Source organism: Centruroides vittatus, unplaced genomic scaffold, assembly GCF_030686945.1.
Source record: "Centruroides vittatus isolate TY-2023 unplaced genomic scaffold, ASM3068694v2 scaffold_861, whole genome shotgun sequence".
Lineage (NCBI taxonomy): Eukaryota > Metazoa > Arthropoda > Arachnida > Scorpiones > Buthidae > Centruroides > Centruroides vittatus.
In genome coordinates this window covers 1,455,123-1,477,123 of record NW_027122718.1, presented here as the reverse complement: position 1 = coordinate 1,477,123, position 22,001 = coordinate 1,455,123, and the positions used below count along the sequence as shown (strand labels likewise).

Below are 22,001 nucleotides of genomic sequence, written 5' to 3'. Positions count from 1 at the left end.
GTCACGTTCCGTGCCAAAATAATTTTTTATGAAAAATATCCATTTGTTCTGGCCCTAAATAGATTTGTCCTCTTAGGCTATTTTGAAACTGTACTGACCACCCTTACTACAGATTAGACTGAAATTTACTTTATTAAACTTTATATTTATGATAAGACTTTCTCAAAGTAGTTTTTGACAAAAGGAAAAATATTGATCAAAAGCAATTCTAAAATTAAATTTATAACCAACACACAATTAATAAAGTATTTTTTTATTATGTATAAAAAAAATTATACAAAATTTTCAACCAGATTTATGGTTGTTTAGTAGACATGAAAAATGAACAGAACTTTCTAAACTCCCTTTATGTAACATTTATCATATCTGATGCACACATTCATTCATACAAATTAATATAATTTAAAAAAATGTATATTTACATGAATTACTTAAGTATAACTTCTTACATTCAATCTTAATTGTATATACAAAATTTTACAAGATCAAATACCATTCGATCTGTCGGTATTCATTAATAATGCTTTTATACAATCAATTATACTTCATTTTATTAAAGTATTCATTGCATAAATGGTCCCAAAACCAAGTATTCATTAATTTTTGATTATGTACAAAAATATAAATATATATTTACTTCTAAGTTTTATGACATAAAAATAGTACTTATTTCAATGGTATTTTTGGTACCAATTATTTTTTCTACTCTTCTTTCGTATAATGAAATAAAAAATAATTTCGGATTGATAGTACCCTTGTCGATACGACGTAAAACTATACTTTAAAAGTTCATAAGTTATGATAAACCGTGTATCGCTTAATAAATATGCCGTACTTAATTTGGCGGAATGCGCCCGTTTTCTAAAAATGATTGTGCGAAAGTAAGTGTCGTGGTAAAAGACACTTTTAATCACATTGATGCGAAACAATTGTATTGTACTGTCTTTTCACAATAAACGAAGCTTTGTATTGTCTATATAATTTTTAAAAAGGCACTGTTCAGATAAAGACAGCCTCTGGAGGTGGGTGTTGTGAAGATAATCCTTGAGCTTGAGAAGACTGTTGAGATTGTTGTTGTTGGCTAGGATCCACAACAATGGGATGTAAATTTGTGGGCCCCAAAGGACTAGAGATACCTTCAGACCAGTCCGATTGTGCAGAATGAGGAGAACTACTAGACCACTGACCTGGCGATTCGGGAGAAGGTGTTAGATATGGTTCGGGTGCATGGAAATAATGCTGAGGTGTTGCCTCTGCACCACCGTGACTGTGCTGCGAAGGTGGTGTGGGATAATGATACTGATGAGAATAGATGACTTGTTGGTTGGCTGTCGTCGTCTGTGTCATGCTGCTTTTTGGAAGCGTATTACTGAGAAGATGCTGAAGATTTGTCATATTTGATGGATATTCGTACGACGAACTTGAATTGGCACTTTGTTGAGATTGTAATTGAACAGTTTTTTGATGGTGAGCAGCTCTCATAGCAGCCATGTGAGTAGGTGATGTAGGAAGGGAAGGTCTTTGTTTATGAGATGTGACAGTATATGGATGTGAGGTAGGAATATGCTGTGTTGCAAGACTAATGGGCATTGAATTTTGTCTGGGATGATGAGATTTCAGAGTCTGCGTTCCCTGTATAGGTACAATCATGCCACAGCTATTAACATAGATCTGTCCACCAAACCCCATAGATGCAGGATCCATATTTCCACTCATTCCGTATCCTAACTGTGAACCGTTATTTACACAATCCTCATAAGATGGTGGCTCCTTTACAGACATGTTACAATTATTATCAATACTAGCAAGATTTGGATGAGACATTGCTAGCATATGACCACTATATAAATTATTATCCAGAGGAGATGGTGTACCATCAAGATAACTATTGGTGCAAGGAGATTCAAGGGAATTAACAGGTGAAAGAGTTGTGGAACAATCCATTGTCATCAAAGGTGATGGTTCTTTTCGTTTCTTTACAGATGCTTTTCTTCTGATGGCTGCATCACCAGCAATTAATAATGCTGCATCAGTTACATCTTTTGCAGAGGGAAGACCTGCTATTGTGTTCATCTTTGGCCTCTTTTTGGGTTTTACAGATTTTGTAGATCCAATTACTGTTGGCGGAGGAATCATCGACGGAGAACATCCTAGAGGTGCACCAGATAGACTACTCATTTGCGGACTCGGCGGGATATATTCGTCCAAAAGACGGACAATGTCGTGATGCATTCTTTCCAATGCCACGTCACGCGGTAATCTATCCATGTGATCTGTGATATCCCTATTAGCAAAATGTTCTAAAAGGACTCTAGCAGCTTGATAACTTCCTTCTCTTGCAGCTAAAAACAATGGTGTTTCATCCTTCTTATCTTGAGCATCTCTGTTGGCTCCATGAGCAAGCAACACTCTGACAGCATCTACATTATTAACTGATGAAGCCCAATGTAAAGCTGTTCTATCTGCAATTGGGAAAAATTTAGTTTAAAATCAAATTCAAAATTAATTATTATATTTTCTACTAAAATTTAAAATAATATGTACCTTGATCGTCACAAGCATTTACATCAGCTTCAGCATTGATTAAATCTTCAACCATTCCTTCAATAGCAAGACGTGCAGCAAGAATCAATGGAGTCGTGCCATCGTGCATCTGTGCATTTAGGTTTGTAGCCCGATTTCGAAGAAGAATCTATAGAAAAATAAAAGTTAGGTGTTTTATATTGACACGCACTATGGAATATTTGTATGAATTGTAATTAAAATACGTCGATCCAGAAGTTATTTCATTGTTTATTATGTTATCAATTTAAGACAGTTGTAGACCATTTCTATTAAAAATTAATAAATGTACATTTCTTAATTAAAATTATCCACTGTCTTCAAAAATTTGTAGCATTATCTAATTGAAATGAAAACATTTTATAGTAATACTTTTTTGTTGTTGTTGAAAGTTTTGAATAATTACCTGGAAAACTCCTTGAGCATCAGCAGCAATTGCAGTATGTAGAGGAGTACGGCCAGTATTGTCTTGAGAATTTGCATCTGCACCAGCATCCAATAATCTTTTTGCTGCGTCGGCACGTGCATATCTTGCAGCAAGATGCAAAGAAGTTTCTCCTGAAAAAAATTTTTTTTCTTATTTATTATTTGAAAGTAAGATTACATAAGAAAATGATTAGATAAATTATTTTAGATAATATAAAATAACTTGACTGAAACTACATAGAAAAATTTCAGTTTAGTTTTATTAACTTATATTCAAAATTTCCAGAAATATTGTATGATGAATTACCTGTACGTTCTGTGGTCATATTAATTTTAGCCCCTTGCATTAAAAGATCTTGTATCATGTTTACCGAGCCATCCTCTTCCTCTCCGTCATCACCTGTGTCTAAGCCTCCACCCCGGAAAGATGCTAGCATAAGGGGTGTTAAGCCACCTAAAAAGAAACAATAAATTTGTAAAGATATTCTTCAAAAATTATAAAAATAAATTTTCTCAAATTATTTAAGCAATATAAATTGACTCACCGGGTCCTCTGACATCAACATCCACGGTTCCAGTTTCTAAATCGCCATCTCGTTGTGGAGGAGTTAATGCTAAAATGTCCGGATTCCGAATGTCGGCTGCATCTAAATGTTGTTGCGTCCACGGACGTGGATCGTTTTCGTCGTAATCCGTAGTAGTAATTACGGTGTGCGTATCTCCGAAACTCGGATCCGGAGAACGATCGCATTTAGATCTTTTCATCGGAGGATGTTCTAAATCGTCGTCGCTCCACTGTCCGCTGTCTGTCGGAGCAGAATGTCCGTCGCCCATTTCGTCAATTCGGTGTCCTTGTTTATGGAAATTTCTATCGCAAAATAAATAAATACTATGTATTTATAATTGCCTAATAATTGCTTTATTATCAATTTATTTTTAATAATTGGTAGACGTTTAAAAATAAACTAAAGAAAAATACTTCGTATATTTCTTCTTACCTCATTTCTTGGCCGTCGGGTCCACGACGCCTAGATTGTCTTCTCTGACTACCGGTCGTTCGTAAAAAGCCCTCCGGAAACCAAGTAATTCCATGTGCCTTCTTTCTTTGAGTTGTTATTAAAACTCCAACCAACAAACCAAGAAGAACAATAACAATTCCTCCAATAACCACATAAACCATGTTAGGATAGCCAGAATCTGATGACGGTAGCTCTATATGTTCTTCCGAACCACTTATTCCATGTATATTGAAAGCAGTATCTAATGCATGTCGTGCATGTGCAGCAGCTAAAAATTGTGCAGCCTACAAAATAAAATTTTTATAAGAATTAAGATTTTAATCCAATTAAAATTATAAAGTATTAATTTCGTCTTTCACGATTACTTACTTTTGATGCCGAATGGAAACAATCGTTGACAATGGACATGGAACATTTTCTATTATCAATTTCTAAATATACTTCAGTTCTATAAATAATAAAAGGTTTTTAGTCCCAACAGAAAACAAAAGATTTACGCATTATAAATTTAAATATGTTTTTAACTCCACTTACCCAAACTGATTAACCGGTCCGTGTCGGCTGGGAGTTCCCGAAGGATCCGGTTTTTGCCACTGGTAAATCATAGGATTTCCGTCGTCACTAGATTTTATTCTGACATTTGTGCGAAGAGCATGGCCAATTTCTCTCAAGAAAGATACACTATTATTCCTAAATATATTTGGATCCATCATAACAACAATAACAAGACTGCCTTCCGCTAATTTCGGCGGATCCGGTTCGCAATCTAAACCGTCCCAGTTACATTCTTCGTTATTGCAACCGTTATCGCAATATCCGTTAGCGTAGTTTTTCAGACAATACGTGTCGTATTGTTCACTGTAATTCAAAAATTGGTTAAATTAATTTGAAAATCTTGTCATTTTAAAATTTTATAAATTGGAAAATTCTGTTTAATTAGTAACTTACTTGCAAGGAGGAAGTGTTTGTGCACAATCAAATCCGTCAAATAGGCAGTCCATGGTGTTACATTCAAAATTACATTTTCCGTTACGAAAAACGTCCCAACATTTAATGGCTGCAGTACAGTTTGCCCAAGGATTTATTCCTGAAATTCACAGTAACATTTTTTGAATATAAACCTTCATTTATTACTTTGCATTATAATATAACTAATGGTCGGATATTTACCTAAGGAACAATCTCCACCATCAAAATTACACGCGTAGCTATTGCATTCCTCGTTACATATTCTATTTCCCGATTTCAGTTCACAGTCGTTACTCTGACATAATTTCTTTTCTTCGTCCAACGATTTTTGAGGAATTGTATTTGGTGTGACTACAGATCCCTCACCTCCTTTAAAAAAGGGATCAAAAGTTTCACAATGGTATCCATTCCAGTTTGCTGGGCATTTGCAAATAAATTTCCCTATAAATGAAAAATAAGAATAATTAATTTTTCATATAATTAATTAAATTTTTCAATTTATTGAAAACAATAACTTACCCATTTCGTCGACACAGACTCCACCATTCAGACAAGGAGATGATGAACACTCATCAAATATATCTACATCACAATGTTTTCCTGCAATACCTTTGGGACAAGTACAAGCATAACTATGTTGATGTGGATGACACTGGCCTCCATTTTTACAAGGATTACTTGCACATGTTGTGTTAGTTCTACTGCAATCTTCACTCCAGAAGCCCTAAAATTTTATTTTGATATATCAATTAATATTTTAAATTTACATATTAAGTTGGGAATTTAAAAAAATCGGAATTGCTCTTACCTCGGCACAAATACACGTATGACCCAAAGCATTTCCATTACATACACCTCCATTTAAACACGGGTTAGACGAACAAAAATTGACCTTTGTTTCGCAATGTTTTCCCATGTATCCGAGTTTACAGTCGCAGCGATAATCGTTCACTAGCTGAACACAATCTTGTGTTCCCACGTTACTACAAGGATTCGAAAGACATTCGTTGACGTCACCCTCACATCTATAATTGAACAAATGATTTATGTTAATATACAATGAAATAAAATAAAAGCACAAAAAATTTGCTTCTATTTTTTCATAAATATATATACCTTGGTCCCACATAGCCTGGCTGACATTGACATTCGTAACCCCCAACTTTGTCCAGACAGGTTCCACCGTGATGACAAGCTCCTTCAAAGCATTCATTTACATTAATTTCACACAAAATTCCAAGTGTTCCGTGAGGACAAGAGCAAACAAATTTATTGACGAGATCGTGACACGTTCCGCCGTTTCGACACGGATTGGGATCACAATCGTTGATATTAAACTCGCAGTTTAATCCTAGAAATTAATGTCCAATTAAGTTATTGAATATAAACAGATTATAAATAAAGAAATTTCTAAGTGTTTTAATAACTACCTTGGAAACCAGGGGGACAGTCACAAGTGTATTGACCTATTAAGTCATTACAAGTTGCACCGTTCTGACAGGGTTGAGAAGCACATTCGTTGATTTCGTGTTGACAGTAACTACCGTCGTATCCATTCGGACACAAACAATGATGGCTGTTTCCGATATTTTCGCAGGTACCTCCATTTTTACAAAGATCTCCTAATTCAATACCTGTTAATAAAAACGAACAAGTAAATATTTAAGAATACTTTTGATAATTAAAATTAGTTAAATAATTCTTTCTAATTTACCTTTCTGCAAAGCTGCGTCGGAACACGAAACCATCGAAACGTCACAGAGCATTCCCGTCCAGCCAGGTTGACAAGTGCATCTGTAAGTGTTGTTCTGTTGTTTGCAAGTGGCTCCATTCATGCAAGGATTAGTACTACACCAATCTACAAATGTCTGCAGAACATAAGACATATAAAATAATGTATTAATTATAACAAAGTAAATTCTCTTTAAGACATTTATTAAAAATCAAAAAAAATATTTACCTCGCATCTAGGTCCAGTATATCCAAAAGGACAGTGACAAGTGTAAAAGCCAATGTGATCGATGCAAGTTGCAGCATTTTGACAAGGCTGAGAGTCACATTCATTAATATGATATTGACAATTAGATCCTGTATATCCGGGAGTGCACTGACAACTATAATTGTTTATTCCATCAATGCAGGATCCTTCATTCATGCAGGAACTGTAACAGAAAATTTGTACGTGAGAAGTAATATCAAACAACCATGTATTACGAACAGAAAAATAAATAAGTTTCATAAACATACCTTGGTGTACAGTCTTCGTCATTGGTTTGACAATTTGTTCCACTGAAACCCAAAGGACAAGTACAAGTGTAACTGTTGACGTAATCATTGCAAGTTGCACCATTCTGACAGGGATTACTTGCACACTCATTGATGTCTCTTTCGCAGTGCTTTCCTCCAAATCCATCAACGCATAAACAGTTATATTCACCAACCCCATCTAAACAGGTGCCTCCATTTTGACAAGGAACTGTAAAATATATAATTATTTTATATAGATTTGCTTTTTAGATTTGGCAAACAAGTATTTTAAATAATACTACTTACAAGAAGCGCAGTCGTCTGTATTTATTAAGCAATCTCTTCCTTCGTAACCTTTGGCGCATATACAAGTGTAGGAGCCATCGTTGTTACTGCACGTCGCACCATTACGACAAGGGGAAGATATGGCGCATTCGTCAATATCCTCGTCACAGAGACGTCCTGAAAAAATTGCATATGTTATATACTTTATACGTGTGTAAAGTTTATGTAGAATTACGTGCATAATAATGATAATTACCGGTGTAACCTAATTCACAAGTGCAAGCAAAATCCAAATAATTAGACGAGGCTGTACACTTTGCTCCGTTTTTGCATTTATTCGGGCTACACGGATCCAATTCTAGTTCGCAGTTCTTGCCCGTAAACGGCACTTCGCATACACACTGATAGGCATTAATGGAATCTATACAGGATCCACCATTCAAACACGGATTATTGGCGCAGTCGTCGATATTGCTTTCACAATTTCTTCCGGTGTATCCGGCAAGACAGGTACAACTATAACTATCCAGACCGTCGTGACAGCTTCCTCCGTGTTGGCAAGGGTTAGACTGACACTCGTCGATATCCTGCTCGCATCTGTATCCACCATAACCTAAAATATGGAGAAAAAATAGTCATTTTAGGGTGTTTTTCACTAAAAACACGAGAAAAATACGACTTTCGGGCTACAACGTACCTCGGGGGCAATGGCAAATAAATTTATTAACTTCGTCTTCACACGTTCCACCATTGATACACGGATTACTGGCACATTCGTTGACATCGGATAAACACCGAGCATCGTAATATCCTCTAGGACAATCGCATTTGAAGCCATTGACTAAATCCGTGCAAACCCCTCCGTTGGCACAAGGGCTACTAGCGCATTCGTCAATATTTGTCTCGCAATGGGTTCCTACAACGATTTTAATTCCATTAATAATCACAAACTAGAGCTAATTGGCTCTTAAGAGATAGGTAAAAAGGATGCCATCCTACCTGTGAAACCCGGTAGACATTGACAGGTGTAGGAATTGATTCCGTCCACACAGGTGGCGCCATTTCTGCACGGATTACTAAAACATTCATTGACGTTATATTCGCAGTTGGGTCCGGAAGTGCCCGGACGACACCGGCATTGATAACCATTAATGAGATCTTCGCATCTTCCTCCGTGTTGACACGGATTGCTCAGACACTCGTTGATTTGAGTCTGACAAAGAAGTCCGGTGTAACCGGGATGACAGTAACAAGTAAACGAATTGGTGCCGTCAATACATTCCCCGTGATGACAGGGAGAAGATAAGCAATCGTTAATGTTAGTTTCGCAATTTGTACCCGTAAACCCTAAAAATAAAACGGATACGTTTATTAAAATTACACGCGGAGAACGAAAAGGAAGCCATAATTTACCGGTTAGCGAACACATACCGGGAGGACATTCGCAGGTTACGCTGGCAATTCCGTCAGTGCATGTTCCACCATTCTGGCAGGGTTGACTGAGACAATCGTCGTCATTTACTTCGCACTTCTTTCCAGAGAAACCAATCGGGCAGAGGCACTTAAATCCATTGATTCTATCACTACATATACCTCCATTAAGACAGGGGTTGGGAGAACATTCGTCTATGTCGTTCTGACAATGGCTTCCGCTGTAACCTAAAAATTATTTAGCAAATTAAAAATTACTAATAACAGTAATGTAAATCGAGAGATGAGAGATAAGATTCTCGTTTGAATTTAAATGAAATTATTATTTTTTTAATTGCGAGACAAGTTTTTCTGCAGATGAAAGTGATAATGACGTCCAAAATCAATTTTTTCCACCCGGCAAGTAAGCATATATAATCCGAAAGGGATCAAAGTATCATTAATGATTCTCAGGGAACTCCTTCCTCCGGATTTCGCTCTTTTTTCGTGTGAACGGGGCAGGGAGAAGTTGCCTGGAAGCGCAATGTCTAAACGGAGACAAACTCGTCTAGCAACCAGACGAGAGGCCTTCGAAGAGAAGAGGAAAGAATGGGGGATCGCTGACGTCACAACATCCGGTCTGAAAAATGACCTCCAACCTGAACTCGGCTACTACTTCTGAGTGACTGGTTCCAGATTTCTATACCTTAACCTTGTCCAATCGCTATGGGCGGTAAGTATATCGTCCCAGCACGCCAAATCTCTACTTTTATAAATGAATAAACAGTTTTTTGTATACACAAATGGCAATGAACCAAATAATTTCAATCCGTTCTTATCTCTCGTCAAAATGTATTTATATTCCAATTATTCCTGTTTATTTATACACTTACCGGGCATACAGACGCAACGAAATCCTCCTCTTTCGTCTAAGCAAGTCCCATCGTTCTGACAAGGATTAGAATCGCACTCGTTTATGTTGATTTCGCATCTAGGACCAGTGAATCCTTTGGTACAGTTACAATGAAACGAACCCGGGGTGTTAACGCAAGTTCCGCCGTGTTCGCAAGGAGAACCTAACGATAAAACTCCATTAAACCTCTTTTCTACTTTAATAAAATTCCATCCATAGCCTACTACGAATGAATCCTTACCTTCTTCGCATTCGTTAAGATCTTCCGTGCAATCTACTCCTTTGAATCCGTTGGGGCAAGAGCAAATGTAAGTGCCATCTATAGGGCTGGTGTCGCAGATAGCGCCCGTATGACACGGATTACTGGTGCAGGCATCGTCCAAGTGGCACAGCAATCCTAAAAAATAAGCCGACTTGGGATTATTAAATCCGCGCGACTATTTATAGTTCGGAAACGTAAATGTTTCTATACTTACCGGTTTTCCCAGTGGCACACTGGCAGTAGAAAGATCCCACCCGATCGTGACAAGTGGCACCATTGAAACACGCCGCTACCGCACAATCGTCGATGTTTTCGCTACAATCGGCCCCGGTCCAACCATTAACACAGATACAAGAGTATCCCCCGACTGTGTTAGTACAAGTTGCACCATTTTTACACACACTAGGTCTGAGGGAGCATTCGTCCACGTCCTTACTACAATAGGGACCTATAAAAAACGACGTAAGGTTTTAAAACGGTTGTAAAGAAGAGAACTGGTGAGACAAATATAGTGATTTTCACCTGTGTAAGTGGGAGGACATCTACAAGTGTAACTGTTGACACCATCGATACAAGTAGCGCCGTTCTGACACAAATTACCGGGGCAATCGTCTATGTTGACTTCACAATTTGTTCCCGTAAATCCTACGGGACAGGAACAACGATAACTGAGCGAATCTATAACTTGACACGATCCACCGTTTTGACAGGGGCTGGGATCGCAAGGGATGTACTGAGATTCGCAATTCAGTCCCGTGTAACCGGCTTCACACACGCATCTATCAAAGACACAAAATGCATTATAATCTCGTAATTTTGATGAGAGTTAGGATATTTAATAAAGGGTGAATCGGTGTTTACCTGTAAGATCCGACGGCATTGACGCATCTGCCGTGGACACAAGGATCTTTCAGGCATTCGTCTATGTCGTTGGTGCATTTGAGGCCCGTGTATCCTTTGGCACAAGTGCATTTGTATTTATCACCCAGCGACTGACAACTGGCACCGTTTCTACACGGCTGCGAGGCGCAGTGATCTACTAATTCGCAGTGTCGACCTGTAAAAGTAGTATCGGTCAGTAACCGATGGTCGCCAAGTTGGCGAAAAAGAAAATAAACCCGCGCTCACCTCTGTAACCGGCAGCACAGGCGCAAGTGTAATTGTCCAGAGTGATGAGGGTGCAGGTTCCTCCATTTTGACAGGGGTCGCTGTCGCAACTATTCGGAACGGTAATTTCGCACAAGGAAGCCGAATACCCGACAGGACACGAACAAGAAAAGGTGGGTCCGCTGGTGACACTCATTTCTACGTTGCAGGTACCTCCGTTTTGACATCTCGGACCGGGTCCCGTATGGCAAGGATTCAAATGTTGACAATATTCTCCTACGTACATAGGAGGGCAGCTAAAGGGGAAGAAAAAGGCAGAAAAATCGAATTTTAGCCAAAAGTTTCAATTAACAAAACCACCAGACGGCGGATTATAAATATAGAAGCGACATCTGTCTACCCAATTCCCAAACCTCTTAAGCCCACTTAACTCGAGTCCATTCTGGTGGCAAAAAAAAGCCACGAACAGATCAGGTCCACGAAAGTCTATTGATGTAACACCGACCCGACACACTCTCCATTAACAACGTATAGAGACGAAACGGTATCTATTCACTCTTAATTGAATTTTCGTTACCGGCTACGAAAGGGGGACCCACTCTATAAAAAGCAATCTGCCGGGCTTAGGCGAGTGGAACGCGTTCAATGTGTTAAGTTCCCCGGGGAGACGAGGAACCCCTAAACGGAGTTACCCGATTCTGCAACATATGTCTACACCAGATTGTCCGAGTTTCTATTTACGACGTTAGGTGGCTCTGTCCCGACTTTTTCCCATTCGGAGACGGCCGCCATCTTGGCTGGGCGGCCGACTTAATGACAAAAAGTGGGCCGCCGTCGCTCGGCCACTCGCGTAATAACGCCGTACGAGTAATTAAGACGGAGATAATTGGGAAAGGTCGAGACGTTCTCGGCAACGAGTGACTTAATTACGCGCGAGTTTCTTGTGGCTCGGGACCAAGATTCTCCTCCATTCACCGACACAAAACACGGAATTTTTTACGAGGAAACCGTATTCCAGGACTTTATCCGAGTCAAGGTTAATTACGCTTCCCACGCCATTTCGTATTTTATTGTGTAACATTACGTTCAATTGTTTGGACACAGACGTCGATTGCGGTAAACATTGGCTGCCAGTTTTGCATAATGGGCCACGGGGGGAGGCCGATCTTTTCGTGTCGTCGGTCGTTCCGGGGGACTAAAACGAACCAACGAAAGGGATAAAGGCCGAGGTAGGGTCGGGGCGACATTCTCCGTCGACACGGTGACTTCGGTCGGTGTAATTGGTGGTGCTACACCTGGCCGGCGACTTCCCACCAACAGAGAGAGATCTGGTCTTGCTTCACTGATGATGGTCGTAATGAGAGGTCACATACCGCTGCACATCGGCCTTCCTGTCGTGGTAGTTCTCCTGGGAACGCAATGCTCGCTACACCTGCCTCGCCTTGAACCGCTTCTAGCCAGCAACCGGCTTATCGATTGGTCCTTTCGCATCCGTCCACGGCCGGCCGTTGGTCCGTTTGGCCCACGTGGCCGTGACGTCGACGACCGGTTTGCAGGCCCGGCAGTTGTCATTCCGAAAAGAATACACGGAACGAGTTTTTGTTCATTTTCATCTCGGACCATAAATTAATCTTTAATGGACGTTACGAAGAGCAATTACGTCCCATGTTTCCAGCTCGTATTAGCCCGCATTATCTCGTCCTCCATTATTTTTTTCTCTTTGTTTCTAATCGCCGGCATCGTCCGAGGAATTACAATGGCCCAACCGAGTTAACTGTTACAAGGGTTAAAAAACAAACAAAAAAATGCAACCGCCCGTCGGAACGTAGTTGGGAAGGAAGGAATTCGGACAAGTGATTATTGGACGACAAGTTCCAACCCACGACGATAGGGAAAGAAATAAATAAACAAACGAAGGGAAAAGGGCCATCTGCGGTGACATAATTCAGCTGTTGAGAACAGAATGCACCTGGAACGATCCGGCTTTTTGTAAAACGTCCCGGCAAAGGTGGAAGGCGGTACAAGACGGGACGGCATACCTAAACAGGCAGCTGTGGATCGAGGTGGAGCAGGTGAAGATTGGGAAGGTCGGTGGTGTACCATCTGCGACTGTGATTGAGAAACTGGCCAGAGGACGAAACGTGCTCCTCCGCCGATAATGACGGCGAGAGAACTGTTAATGGGATCGTCATTAGCGAACGTTAGCTACTTCCTCGTTTTAACGCCCACTCCCCCCTCCGAGGTCAATGCTTGGGTGACCGTTTCCACCGTCCGTTTTTTAAAGAGCCATCCGGCTTACTCTTTCCTCGGCAATCGGCCGGACTCTCCCGAGAGGCCCGGAAAGAGGGGCCGTAAAGAACTCCCCGTTTCCGGAGGCCCGGATTCCAAAATGGCGGACGAAAACGGCGCGGTGGCTTAAGGGGCGTAAAAATACGGAATGGACGACCTCCGACGATTCGGCCGGAAAGAGTGGAAATTTTCGAAAAGCTTCCTCCGAAAACGGAGCGCGGCCAGGCGGATTGCCAATGCGATCCGGCTTCTCTCGACCAGCCGGTTCGGAAATGGAGAAATAATGGCTGCGAGTACTCCGCCGAGCGTCTTGTTGAAAAGTGGATTGGATGTAGGGCAGACGGAAGAACTAAATAACCAACGGAGGATGCAAAAGTTCCGAGGGAAGAAAGGATAAACTGGTCGCCCGTCCTATATAAATCGGAAAAATCTCCCATCGCCGAGTAACAAAATAAACAAACAAATTTACCCCCGGTAGCGCGTAGTCGCAGCATTTGTTTCGGACAGGAAACCTTCCATCACCTGCTCTTATCACTTGCTGGATGGGATAAGTGGAGGGAGAAACCGGGCGACCTCTGACCTACCCCAGACGGGACCAGCTGCTGCTACTCTTCAATCTCGAGACGTCGCTGAGGCGCTGCCGGCCTTAGCGACGCGACGTGCGATCGAAGGAAAATCGGCAGTTAAAGTTAGGAAATAGAAGATTGGAGCACTCGCGTTACCACGGATCAGGGTACAGAACGTCATCCGCTATTTAACGGAGGGAGGGAGAAGAGAAACGAAATTCCGAAACTCGATTCCGGTGGCCGAGCCAACGTTTGGGTGGCAGCAAAAACCCCAGGGAAGGGGGGAGGGAGACGGATTTGCCGGCTAAAAAGCCAGATGGTAGCTGAACCGGCCCCGGGCCTTTGTTCCTCTCCCGTCGTTCCCACGCCCGGGACCGTCCCGGCCTCCCGTCCTGCTACCGAAGTTTTTTCTCTCCGACTCGTCCGGCCACTTATATTTTATGTCCCATTTTTTCGCATGTAGCGCCATTCGAAAATATTCGACAAAAAGAATAAATAAATTTTTAAAAAACGGATGTGGCGGCGCTTAAAACACACTCGGCAATTGGGCAAAGCGGACACGGCCGCTTCTATTCGTTTGAGCAGGAAATCCTCTCGTTTAAAACGTTTGTTGGTTCGGAGAACCAGACCATTCGGTCACAATTTGGTCCAAAGCCACAAAAACTAGTTCCTTTGTTCTTACGACACCGAGATTTTAAAACTGTTTGCGCGGACAGTCCGGGGTCTGGCAACACGTTGGCCGGGACTTTGCTCCCGGGGCTAAAAAAAACCAAGGGGGCGTCTGGGACCGACTGTTCCCGCTGCACGAACAGAGCGCGTCTACACCGGAGAACAATACTTAATTAAAATACTTTTTCGGGTGGAATATTAAGAATGGCCGACGAAAAGCGCATTTTCCCATTGGTAAAGGGAGGATTCCGACGTCGAACGGTTACGCAGAGAAAGGACGAAGGGGACCCGGTAACAGAAACGCGTATTATACACGAATGCCTGGCCATCGGTCCCAATTTTTTAAAATCGAGTATGGCGCATCTGTAATCTGTAATCTGTAATAAGCTGCATCTGTAAACTGATAATGTACGGTATCTTCTCCAATGGGCGTAGAAACACCCGAACCACACTTTCCGGAAAAGACAAAAACGTTATCGTCACACCGCATTTCAATTGTCGATTTTACTGTATTCGTGTATTAGACGCGTGATACGGGATCGAAATATTTCGCAGATAGGAACGTATCGCGTCGATCCTCCAGGTACCTCAACGGTCCTCCCGTCCGCAACACCTGCCCGTCACGTGACCAGTAACGGAATTGTCTGCCTGGCAGATGGCCCGGGTACAATAGAGTGCCCGGGCCTTATTCGGACGGACATTTAAAAAAAGAAAAGTAGATTTAAATACCGGGGGCTTACTTACTTGCAATAGGACTCGCCTCTAGGATTGGAGACACAGGAAGCGCCATTTTTGCACGGGTTCGGAGAACAAGACACTAAACCTGTAAAAGAGTAGCGGATAATTTTTACCTCCTTTGTTTCTTTTTTTTATAATAGTATTATTTATTCATTTATAAATACAAACATAAATTTATTCCGCCAAGTTATTTCTGTCGCATTTTTTTTATTTTATGCCTCCGAGTTTCCCCGAACGACATTTAATCGACTGGTGTTCTCTCTCACAAGTAAAGTCGGATCTAGGCCGCGGTCTCAAACGGTTTTCCTTTATTAAAGGCCATCTAGGTTTAGTGACACACAATGTTTCCCGAAAGGGTGTACTCTGACACACTTAGGAACCGCGTTCACTTCTCCAAATTCTATCGATTAATCTAAAAAATAAAATCGATTCCGCGACACCCGCGGGAGGAAGGATATGGCGGAAAATACGAATTCCTATATCCTTCGTGACGTCACACATCCGGTGGGTGAAGATAACTCCGCCATCGAAATCGGAGACATTTTTTTTTCTTTTATTAATGGAAACGTGGATTAGGAGGAATTAAGACGGGGATAAACCCGGACGAAATTCGCCCCCTTCCGCAGCGCGCGGAACGCGTTAATTATCATGGCGACACTCCCACGACTGGGAAAAGTCGGAACGAAAAAGCTACGGAGGGGGGAACGTTATAAAAATGTCTATTGTGGAGTGGAGTATGCATCCATTCTTCTCACCGGCGTCACGGGGGTACAGGTAGAGAAAGGAACTGCCCGAGCAAGAGCCAACGACTCGCGCGACCGTGGGAACAGTCTTAGCCTCACGTGTTAAGCTACACGCACACTTCCTTCCCCGACTTGTCTTCCCTGGCTTGCCTTAGCATTCGGATTCTTTTTTCTTCTTCTTCTAATTGTAAACTGGAACTGGAATGGCCGCTCGACTCGGCTTTTTTTTTGGTCTAACAAATTTTACCATTGTTTCGGCATACGAAACGCGCGCTGTACACGGATTAAAGATAGAAAAAAAGGTTTTCGACGGCTTACCTTCGACGTTGACGACGAGAAAAGAAGCGACGACCAAACAGACGATATAATTCCGAGTGCCCATCCTAGTGTTATCCACTTCACCCACACAGAGGATAGCGATAAAGACACATCAAGGCGAATTAAATCCTTGACAAGAACACAAATCACACAAGCGATAAATCGCGTCTTCGCTCGGCGACTATCCAACTCCGAATGACTGCCGGACCACTCCGACACATACAACTTATCCCGGGTTGCGATTCGGTCCGATCCCTCCGCGCCGACGTCCCTCGTCTTCCACAATAACCCGATAAACTCCGAAGAAAATCGCCCTTATACGAAAATTACGCGCGTGAAACAATAAAGGCACCTCCTCGCTACGATTCGGCGTGTTTTTTCGAATTTTCCGAGAGGCGAGTGCGGGAACTACTTTCCGTTCTATCCGATTGTGTGTATATTGCTAGAGATCGCACAGTTTACTTTTTCGACCAATGAGAGAGCCGGATACTTAATGGAGGGTCCAGGTGCACCAGAAGTTACAGATAACGAGGAAGATGATTTGAGAAGCGAAAGCTGTGATTCATTGTTGTTGTTTGTCATTGTTTCCGTCGGCAGAAATTGGAGCGAACGATTCTTTATATCCGAGGTCAACTTCCGTCAAACTGCAATTGTTTTCAACGGTTTCTTCCCACCGAAATGGGGGAAGAACAGAAAAAAATACGAAAAAAATCTTCGTAATCCGTCCATTTACGGGTTAAATATGACATTTTATTTATTTATTTAGGAAGTGCACACAAACGAACACGGAATTTTACTTACTCCCGCGGATGTCGCGTCACGAATCCATGTATACGTAATTGTCGTAAGCGTGACTTTTGGCCGTTTCGACACGCGACTCGAACTCACCTCCCTCACCCCCGGGTTACGCTTATCATTATTTTTTCCCCCTAATTAACGAGAATGTGAACGTCTTTTGCGGTTCTTATCCTGGAAATTCGGGCGCGCGAGCGTGGGAAACGTTCTTTAAAAAAAAAGCACTTAACTCGTTACGAAACCCGAAGATTACTACATAAAGTAAGTTTAATGTAGCGGGATGGTAAAGGGCCGCTTTCCCACGAGCCACGCGATCTCCCTGGGTGCACGTGACTATTGTTAAGGCGGCAGTTCCCACGCGCCGATCGTCACTCCCCCCGTGGATGGCACGTGTCCCGATCGACAGACGACTTCCCAAGTGGACACTCTCTCTGGGAAAAAAAGCTGACAGGTGGTGAAGTTGATCTTCACTCTTTGGCTTAAGTTTTATGAATTCGAAACATTCGAGCGCCATTCCCACGCTAATAAACTCCCCCCGCAGAAATCCGATTTCGTCCGATCTGCGCCCCCCGGTGTTACGTCACGACGCAAAATACGACATTATTATCTCGTTGGAGGGGTTAATATCTCGTTTATCGACTTAAACCCTTGCCGGAAGGGATCCGGGAACTTTGAGAGTGTATTTCCGGGAGGATAATTAACCAATAATGGACGAAAAGCCAAGGCGCGTGCCGGGATGACCCTCCGCCATGTTTACACCACTTTAACCCGCTCCCTCCTCTTCAATTGCTTTTTTTTTTTTTTTTTTAATTTTTGGAGGTGGACACGACTCGAGATTCGGTATAACGGCGCTCGCTCTTTGTAAAATTTGACTGGGTTTGGAGGTAACGGCGTTTCCCACACTGCAATGGCGGCGGACGAATTTAGGTGTGTCCTAACTGTTTACGGAACAATGCCGCACGCGGGAGAACCGGGAAAATAGGCGAGTCACACGAGTATCGGAGTCGAAGAGAAGCCACAGAGTCCGTAGTTCCGTTAGAATGGTCGAACAAAAACCTTTGGCGAAATAAACTCCCGCCGAGCGTGCATTTCACTTGGCCTAAACGTTCCGATTTGGGACCAAATTTTCGGTAGTTCGGCCCGTAAACGATACGTCATCCGTTTCCTGTTCTCTAACAGGTTCCACCCGACTAACTGACCAGAAAAGAGGAGCGTCTTTATCTTCACCACTCTATAATATCCGAAAATTGATCCTTTTTTTACTTCTCGCCTGGGCTAAACTGGGCCTTTTACTATACGGGATGTCCCACGTAATAGCCACCCCGCTCTCCGGAAAGGGTATAAATTAGTTTAAGCGAAGGCTACTAGTTAGAAACTTTATTTTAACTCACAGAAACTTGCAGGACACGCCGAAAATGGTCCTTACGCACGGTGGAGGAATACCTAACAGGCTCACCAGGGCCTCGTCGTCTCGTCTGGCCTCAAAAATTACATACAAAAAGATAATACGAGTGTTTAAAGTGTACATTTCGCACCCCGGCAAGAACGGTAACGTGACACGTAAATTAACGATTTTATTGTCTTTTTAATACAAAAAAAAAAAAAAAAACACTGGCATAAAGGGCCTAGGGCATAATCCGCTACTGCTCGAGCAACTATGCACCTCTGTGTACGCGTAATCGTGTTCGGATTGTTGCGTAAAATACTGATATATTTATAGCTCGATGCTCCCCGGCTAAGGTAGTTCTGGGGTTGGTCTAGTAAACTATTTATTTTAATCTTTTAAATAACCACTATGAAATTTACGTCACTAGTGTTACGTCATCTTAATCGGGCCGATTTTAAGTGGGGCACCCTGTAGTTAGGCTGCGGATAGTTAGGAAATACGGTGGTCGTTTTGGATTTCTGGCATGTGACACAACTCGGTTTAGTTAACCCATGCATTATCCCATTTCGTGTCCGCAGAATACACGTGTTTGACTTAGAACAATAGGATTGGTTTTAAAATATACTCGTTAAAGACCGGTGCGGAAGATGCTTAAGGAAAAAAAAATCCCAGAATTTGACCCTTGGACAAATACTTATAATGGAACTCGGTAAGGGCTTTCGTCCCTCGGGGTGTGCCCATAAATTTCGATTGTTTCACCCATTTTTAATGGTTTTTTTTTTATCTGTTCGGTAAATTTACTGCGCTGTAAAGGTTATGCATCTATTAAATAAGCTTATAAAAAGGGGGAAAATTTACGATTCCCTCTCGTGCTCGGTTATTAAAAAAACAAGACAAGCCAGTGCGGATGTATTCCCGTGTTCTTTGCACCTGAATCTCCTTCCACTTTAATAACTGCTACTTATTTAGCGATCGACCTGGATAATCTTCGACAATTTCCTTTATTTGGATCAGGAAAGTATTTAACTCTCGATGGGAGAAACTGGATACCGTAAGAAGACACTCCAAGAAATTCAGGAGGACCTAATAACTATCAATCACGGGCATTTAATTTTACGGTCAACAACGGAAACTCGCGTATCTTCTCCGTTCCGTATTTAGGCTACGTTCAGACAGGCTCCTCTTACGTTACGTTACGTCTAGCCTTCAAAGAAGGCGTTATTTGTAACGCCTTCTTTGATTGCGCATTTGAAAATACTGAAAATGGCTCTCGTGTATCGTGGACACGCTGAAATAGGCCTTGTGTAAATGCATCTGTCTAGCGCAATTTTCACCAGTCAGTTCAGTCTACGTTCTGGCAGGCTCTTCTTACGTTACGTTACGTTACGTCTGACCAATGTAAGAAGGCGTTATTTGATCGGCTGGACGTAACGTAACGTCAGAAGAGCCTGCCGGAACGCATCCTTACTATGGCAAGATCACACCACGAACTTTCTTGGGGCAGACAGAAGAACCCGAGGCGCACATATATACATTATATTGTTTTTCGAAGCCGGTGTGCCTTATTTAACTAAAAATAACCGCTATCGGATTACGATTCGCCACGATTACCGCGATAAGGAGGGGGAGAGGAAAGTCGGTAGCGATGCGACATGTGGTTTCAATATGGATCCTGCCGTTCTGCATTAATTAGGACGAACTGTTTCGTGTTTCGTTACAGGATTTAGCCGAAAGGAAATACGTTCGTTCTTCCATTTTTTTTCTCTTTCTGCCTGTGTTATTTTCGATAAGATCCATTAAGGAAAACGTCGAAGGGAGAAGTTCTGTACGTGTGACGTAATATAGTAAAGACCGGAATATTCTAATTAATTTTTAAAGTTACTATTTTTGAGGTTTCTGGCCGCCAAGCGTGAAGAATCGGACTTTTTTAGAATAGGTGACAATCGGTATCATTCTGTTTTGACGTGTGCCGAGCCATTGACCGAAGTCGTTGATCCGTGGCACGGCAGTTTTCGAGAAAGAATTGCCATCGATCCCTTCGTGTGAAAGCTTATTAAACAGTTTTTAAAAAGTCCAGCGCCATATCCGGGTTCCGCGCAATAATCTCCATTAAACTGCCAGAAAGGCGGAGGTTCGAACCCCGGACTACGTCGCAAGCAAATATGTGCCTTTCAATTTTTATTTATTTGCTTTTTCCCCTTCGAAAACTGGCTCTGCCACCATAAAATAGTAGTTAAAAATGGAGTCTATAAAATCGCCAGACTAAATCCACGTCCACAAACATAAAACAAAGAAAAGAAGAATGTGGCGTTATCATCCATTGCCAGCCACATTCGGCTTTGGAATTTCGAACACGTGACAGGGGCCTACACACAGGCGGGCTTATGGTACTGCAGCACCCCAGCAACGTAACAACGCCTTCACGTGACATCAATTAAGTAACTGAAGTAATTCGACGTCAATTGAACGGCGCTGTCCGAAAAACGACAGTGGCACGTGCTTCGAATCTTCGTCCGGTGGCACCCATTCTCCAAATCCCGGATTAGTTTCTGCTATTTTCTAAAGGTAACGCCGATAAAAAGAAATAATTCGGGGGTGGAAGAGGAGCAATTTGAGGGGGGCGCTTCCGTAATTTGTGTATTTTATATTTTATACTCTACAAAACGCACGAAATTCGAACAATGCGCCACCATTATCCGCGCCAGTCGCCTGTTGGATGCGCACTTTTTGTCCGTCCATCATTGTTTAGCATTTATATTCGACACATTCCTGGCGAAAGGTCGTTCGCTCCCGGCAAAAACTGGAATGTCGGGTCTTCTTTCGAGAAAAGAAGAAGCGGCTCTTTGGAAGCATCCGAAAGCGATAAACCCGGTGAAGATGCGCGCAAAAGCCAAGAAGACGTTAAATCGGGGTTCGAAGGGCGGAATGATCCCCGCCAATCCCGCCAGCTATCGAAACGATTCGAACAATTAAACGGCGAATCCGCAAACTGCCCAAGGTCGGACCACTTTTTCAACCGCGCCAGGTGTGAGAGCGGATAAGCGACTGACTTCACACACACGGCGGACACACAGGGAGTCACGTGACCGCCGACGCCACCCAATGGTCGAGCGTCTCCAGCGTCCCACGCATTTTCGAACAGTTTTCGCTCTTCCGACTCAAAGCGCGCGCGGGTCAAAGTTCGTCTCGTGCTCATCCACTTCCTGCGGGCGTGCGGTCGTAATTAAATACGTGTGTGTATATATATATATATCGGGCAGCTGTAACCACGCGGAATTTTTTTCTTTTTTCACGCG

General features: G+C 42.3%; 1 protein-coding gene across 1 annotated transcript; it reads right to left on the bottom strand.

Annotated features, from left to right (window-relative positions):
- Positions 1-246: 246 nt before the first annotated feature.
- Positions 247-16,731, bottom strand: LOC136990073 (neurogenic locus Notch protein-like). The gene is made up of 30 exons (XM_067288422.1): positions 16,524-16,731; positions 15,469-15,547; positions 11,222-11,496; positions 10,955-11,150; positions 10,616-10,872; positions 10,308-10,541; positions 10,073-10,228; positions 9,812-9,994; positions 8,940-9,167; positions 8,508-8,855; positions 8,206-8,424; positions 7,765-8,121; positions 7,530-7,685; positions 7,224-7,452; positions 6,937-7,138; positions 6,691-6,844; positions 6,407-6,610; positions 6,093-6,327; positions 5,785-6,001; positions 5,496-5,700; positions 5,178-5,417; positions 4,956-5,094; positions 4,542-4,865; positions 4,377-4,455; positions 3,987-4,291; positions 3,534-3,856; positions 3,296-3,442; positions 2,969-3,120; positions 2,545-2,692; positions 247-2,462 (listed from the first exon to the last, which is right to left on the bottom strand). The coding sequence occupies exons 1-30, from the start codon at positions 16,585-16,587 to the stop codon at positions 1,000-1,002; spliced, it is 7,518 nt and encodes a 2,505-aa protein (XP_067144523.1). The 5' UTR covers positions 16,588-16,731; the 3' UTR covers positions 247-999.
- Positions 16,732-22,001: the final 5,270 nt, after the last annotated feature.

Excerpts from the sequence above, each read along its gene's own strand:
- LOC136990073 (XM_067288422.1), bottom strand. The coding sequence starts at position 16,587 with ATGGGCACTCGGAATTATATCGTCTGTTTGGTCGTCGCTTCTTTTCTC. Across the intron at positions 4,292-4,376 it reads GTTTCCATTCGGCATCAAAA|GCTGCACAATTTTTAGCTGC; the intron begins GTAAGTAATCGT and ends TTTATTTTGTAG. Across the intron at positions 3,121-3,295 it reads TATGACCACAGAACGTACAG|GAGAAACTTCTTTGCATCTT; the intron begins GTAATTCATCAT and ends AATTTTTTTCAG.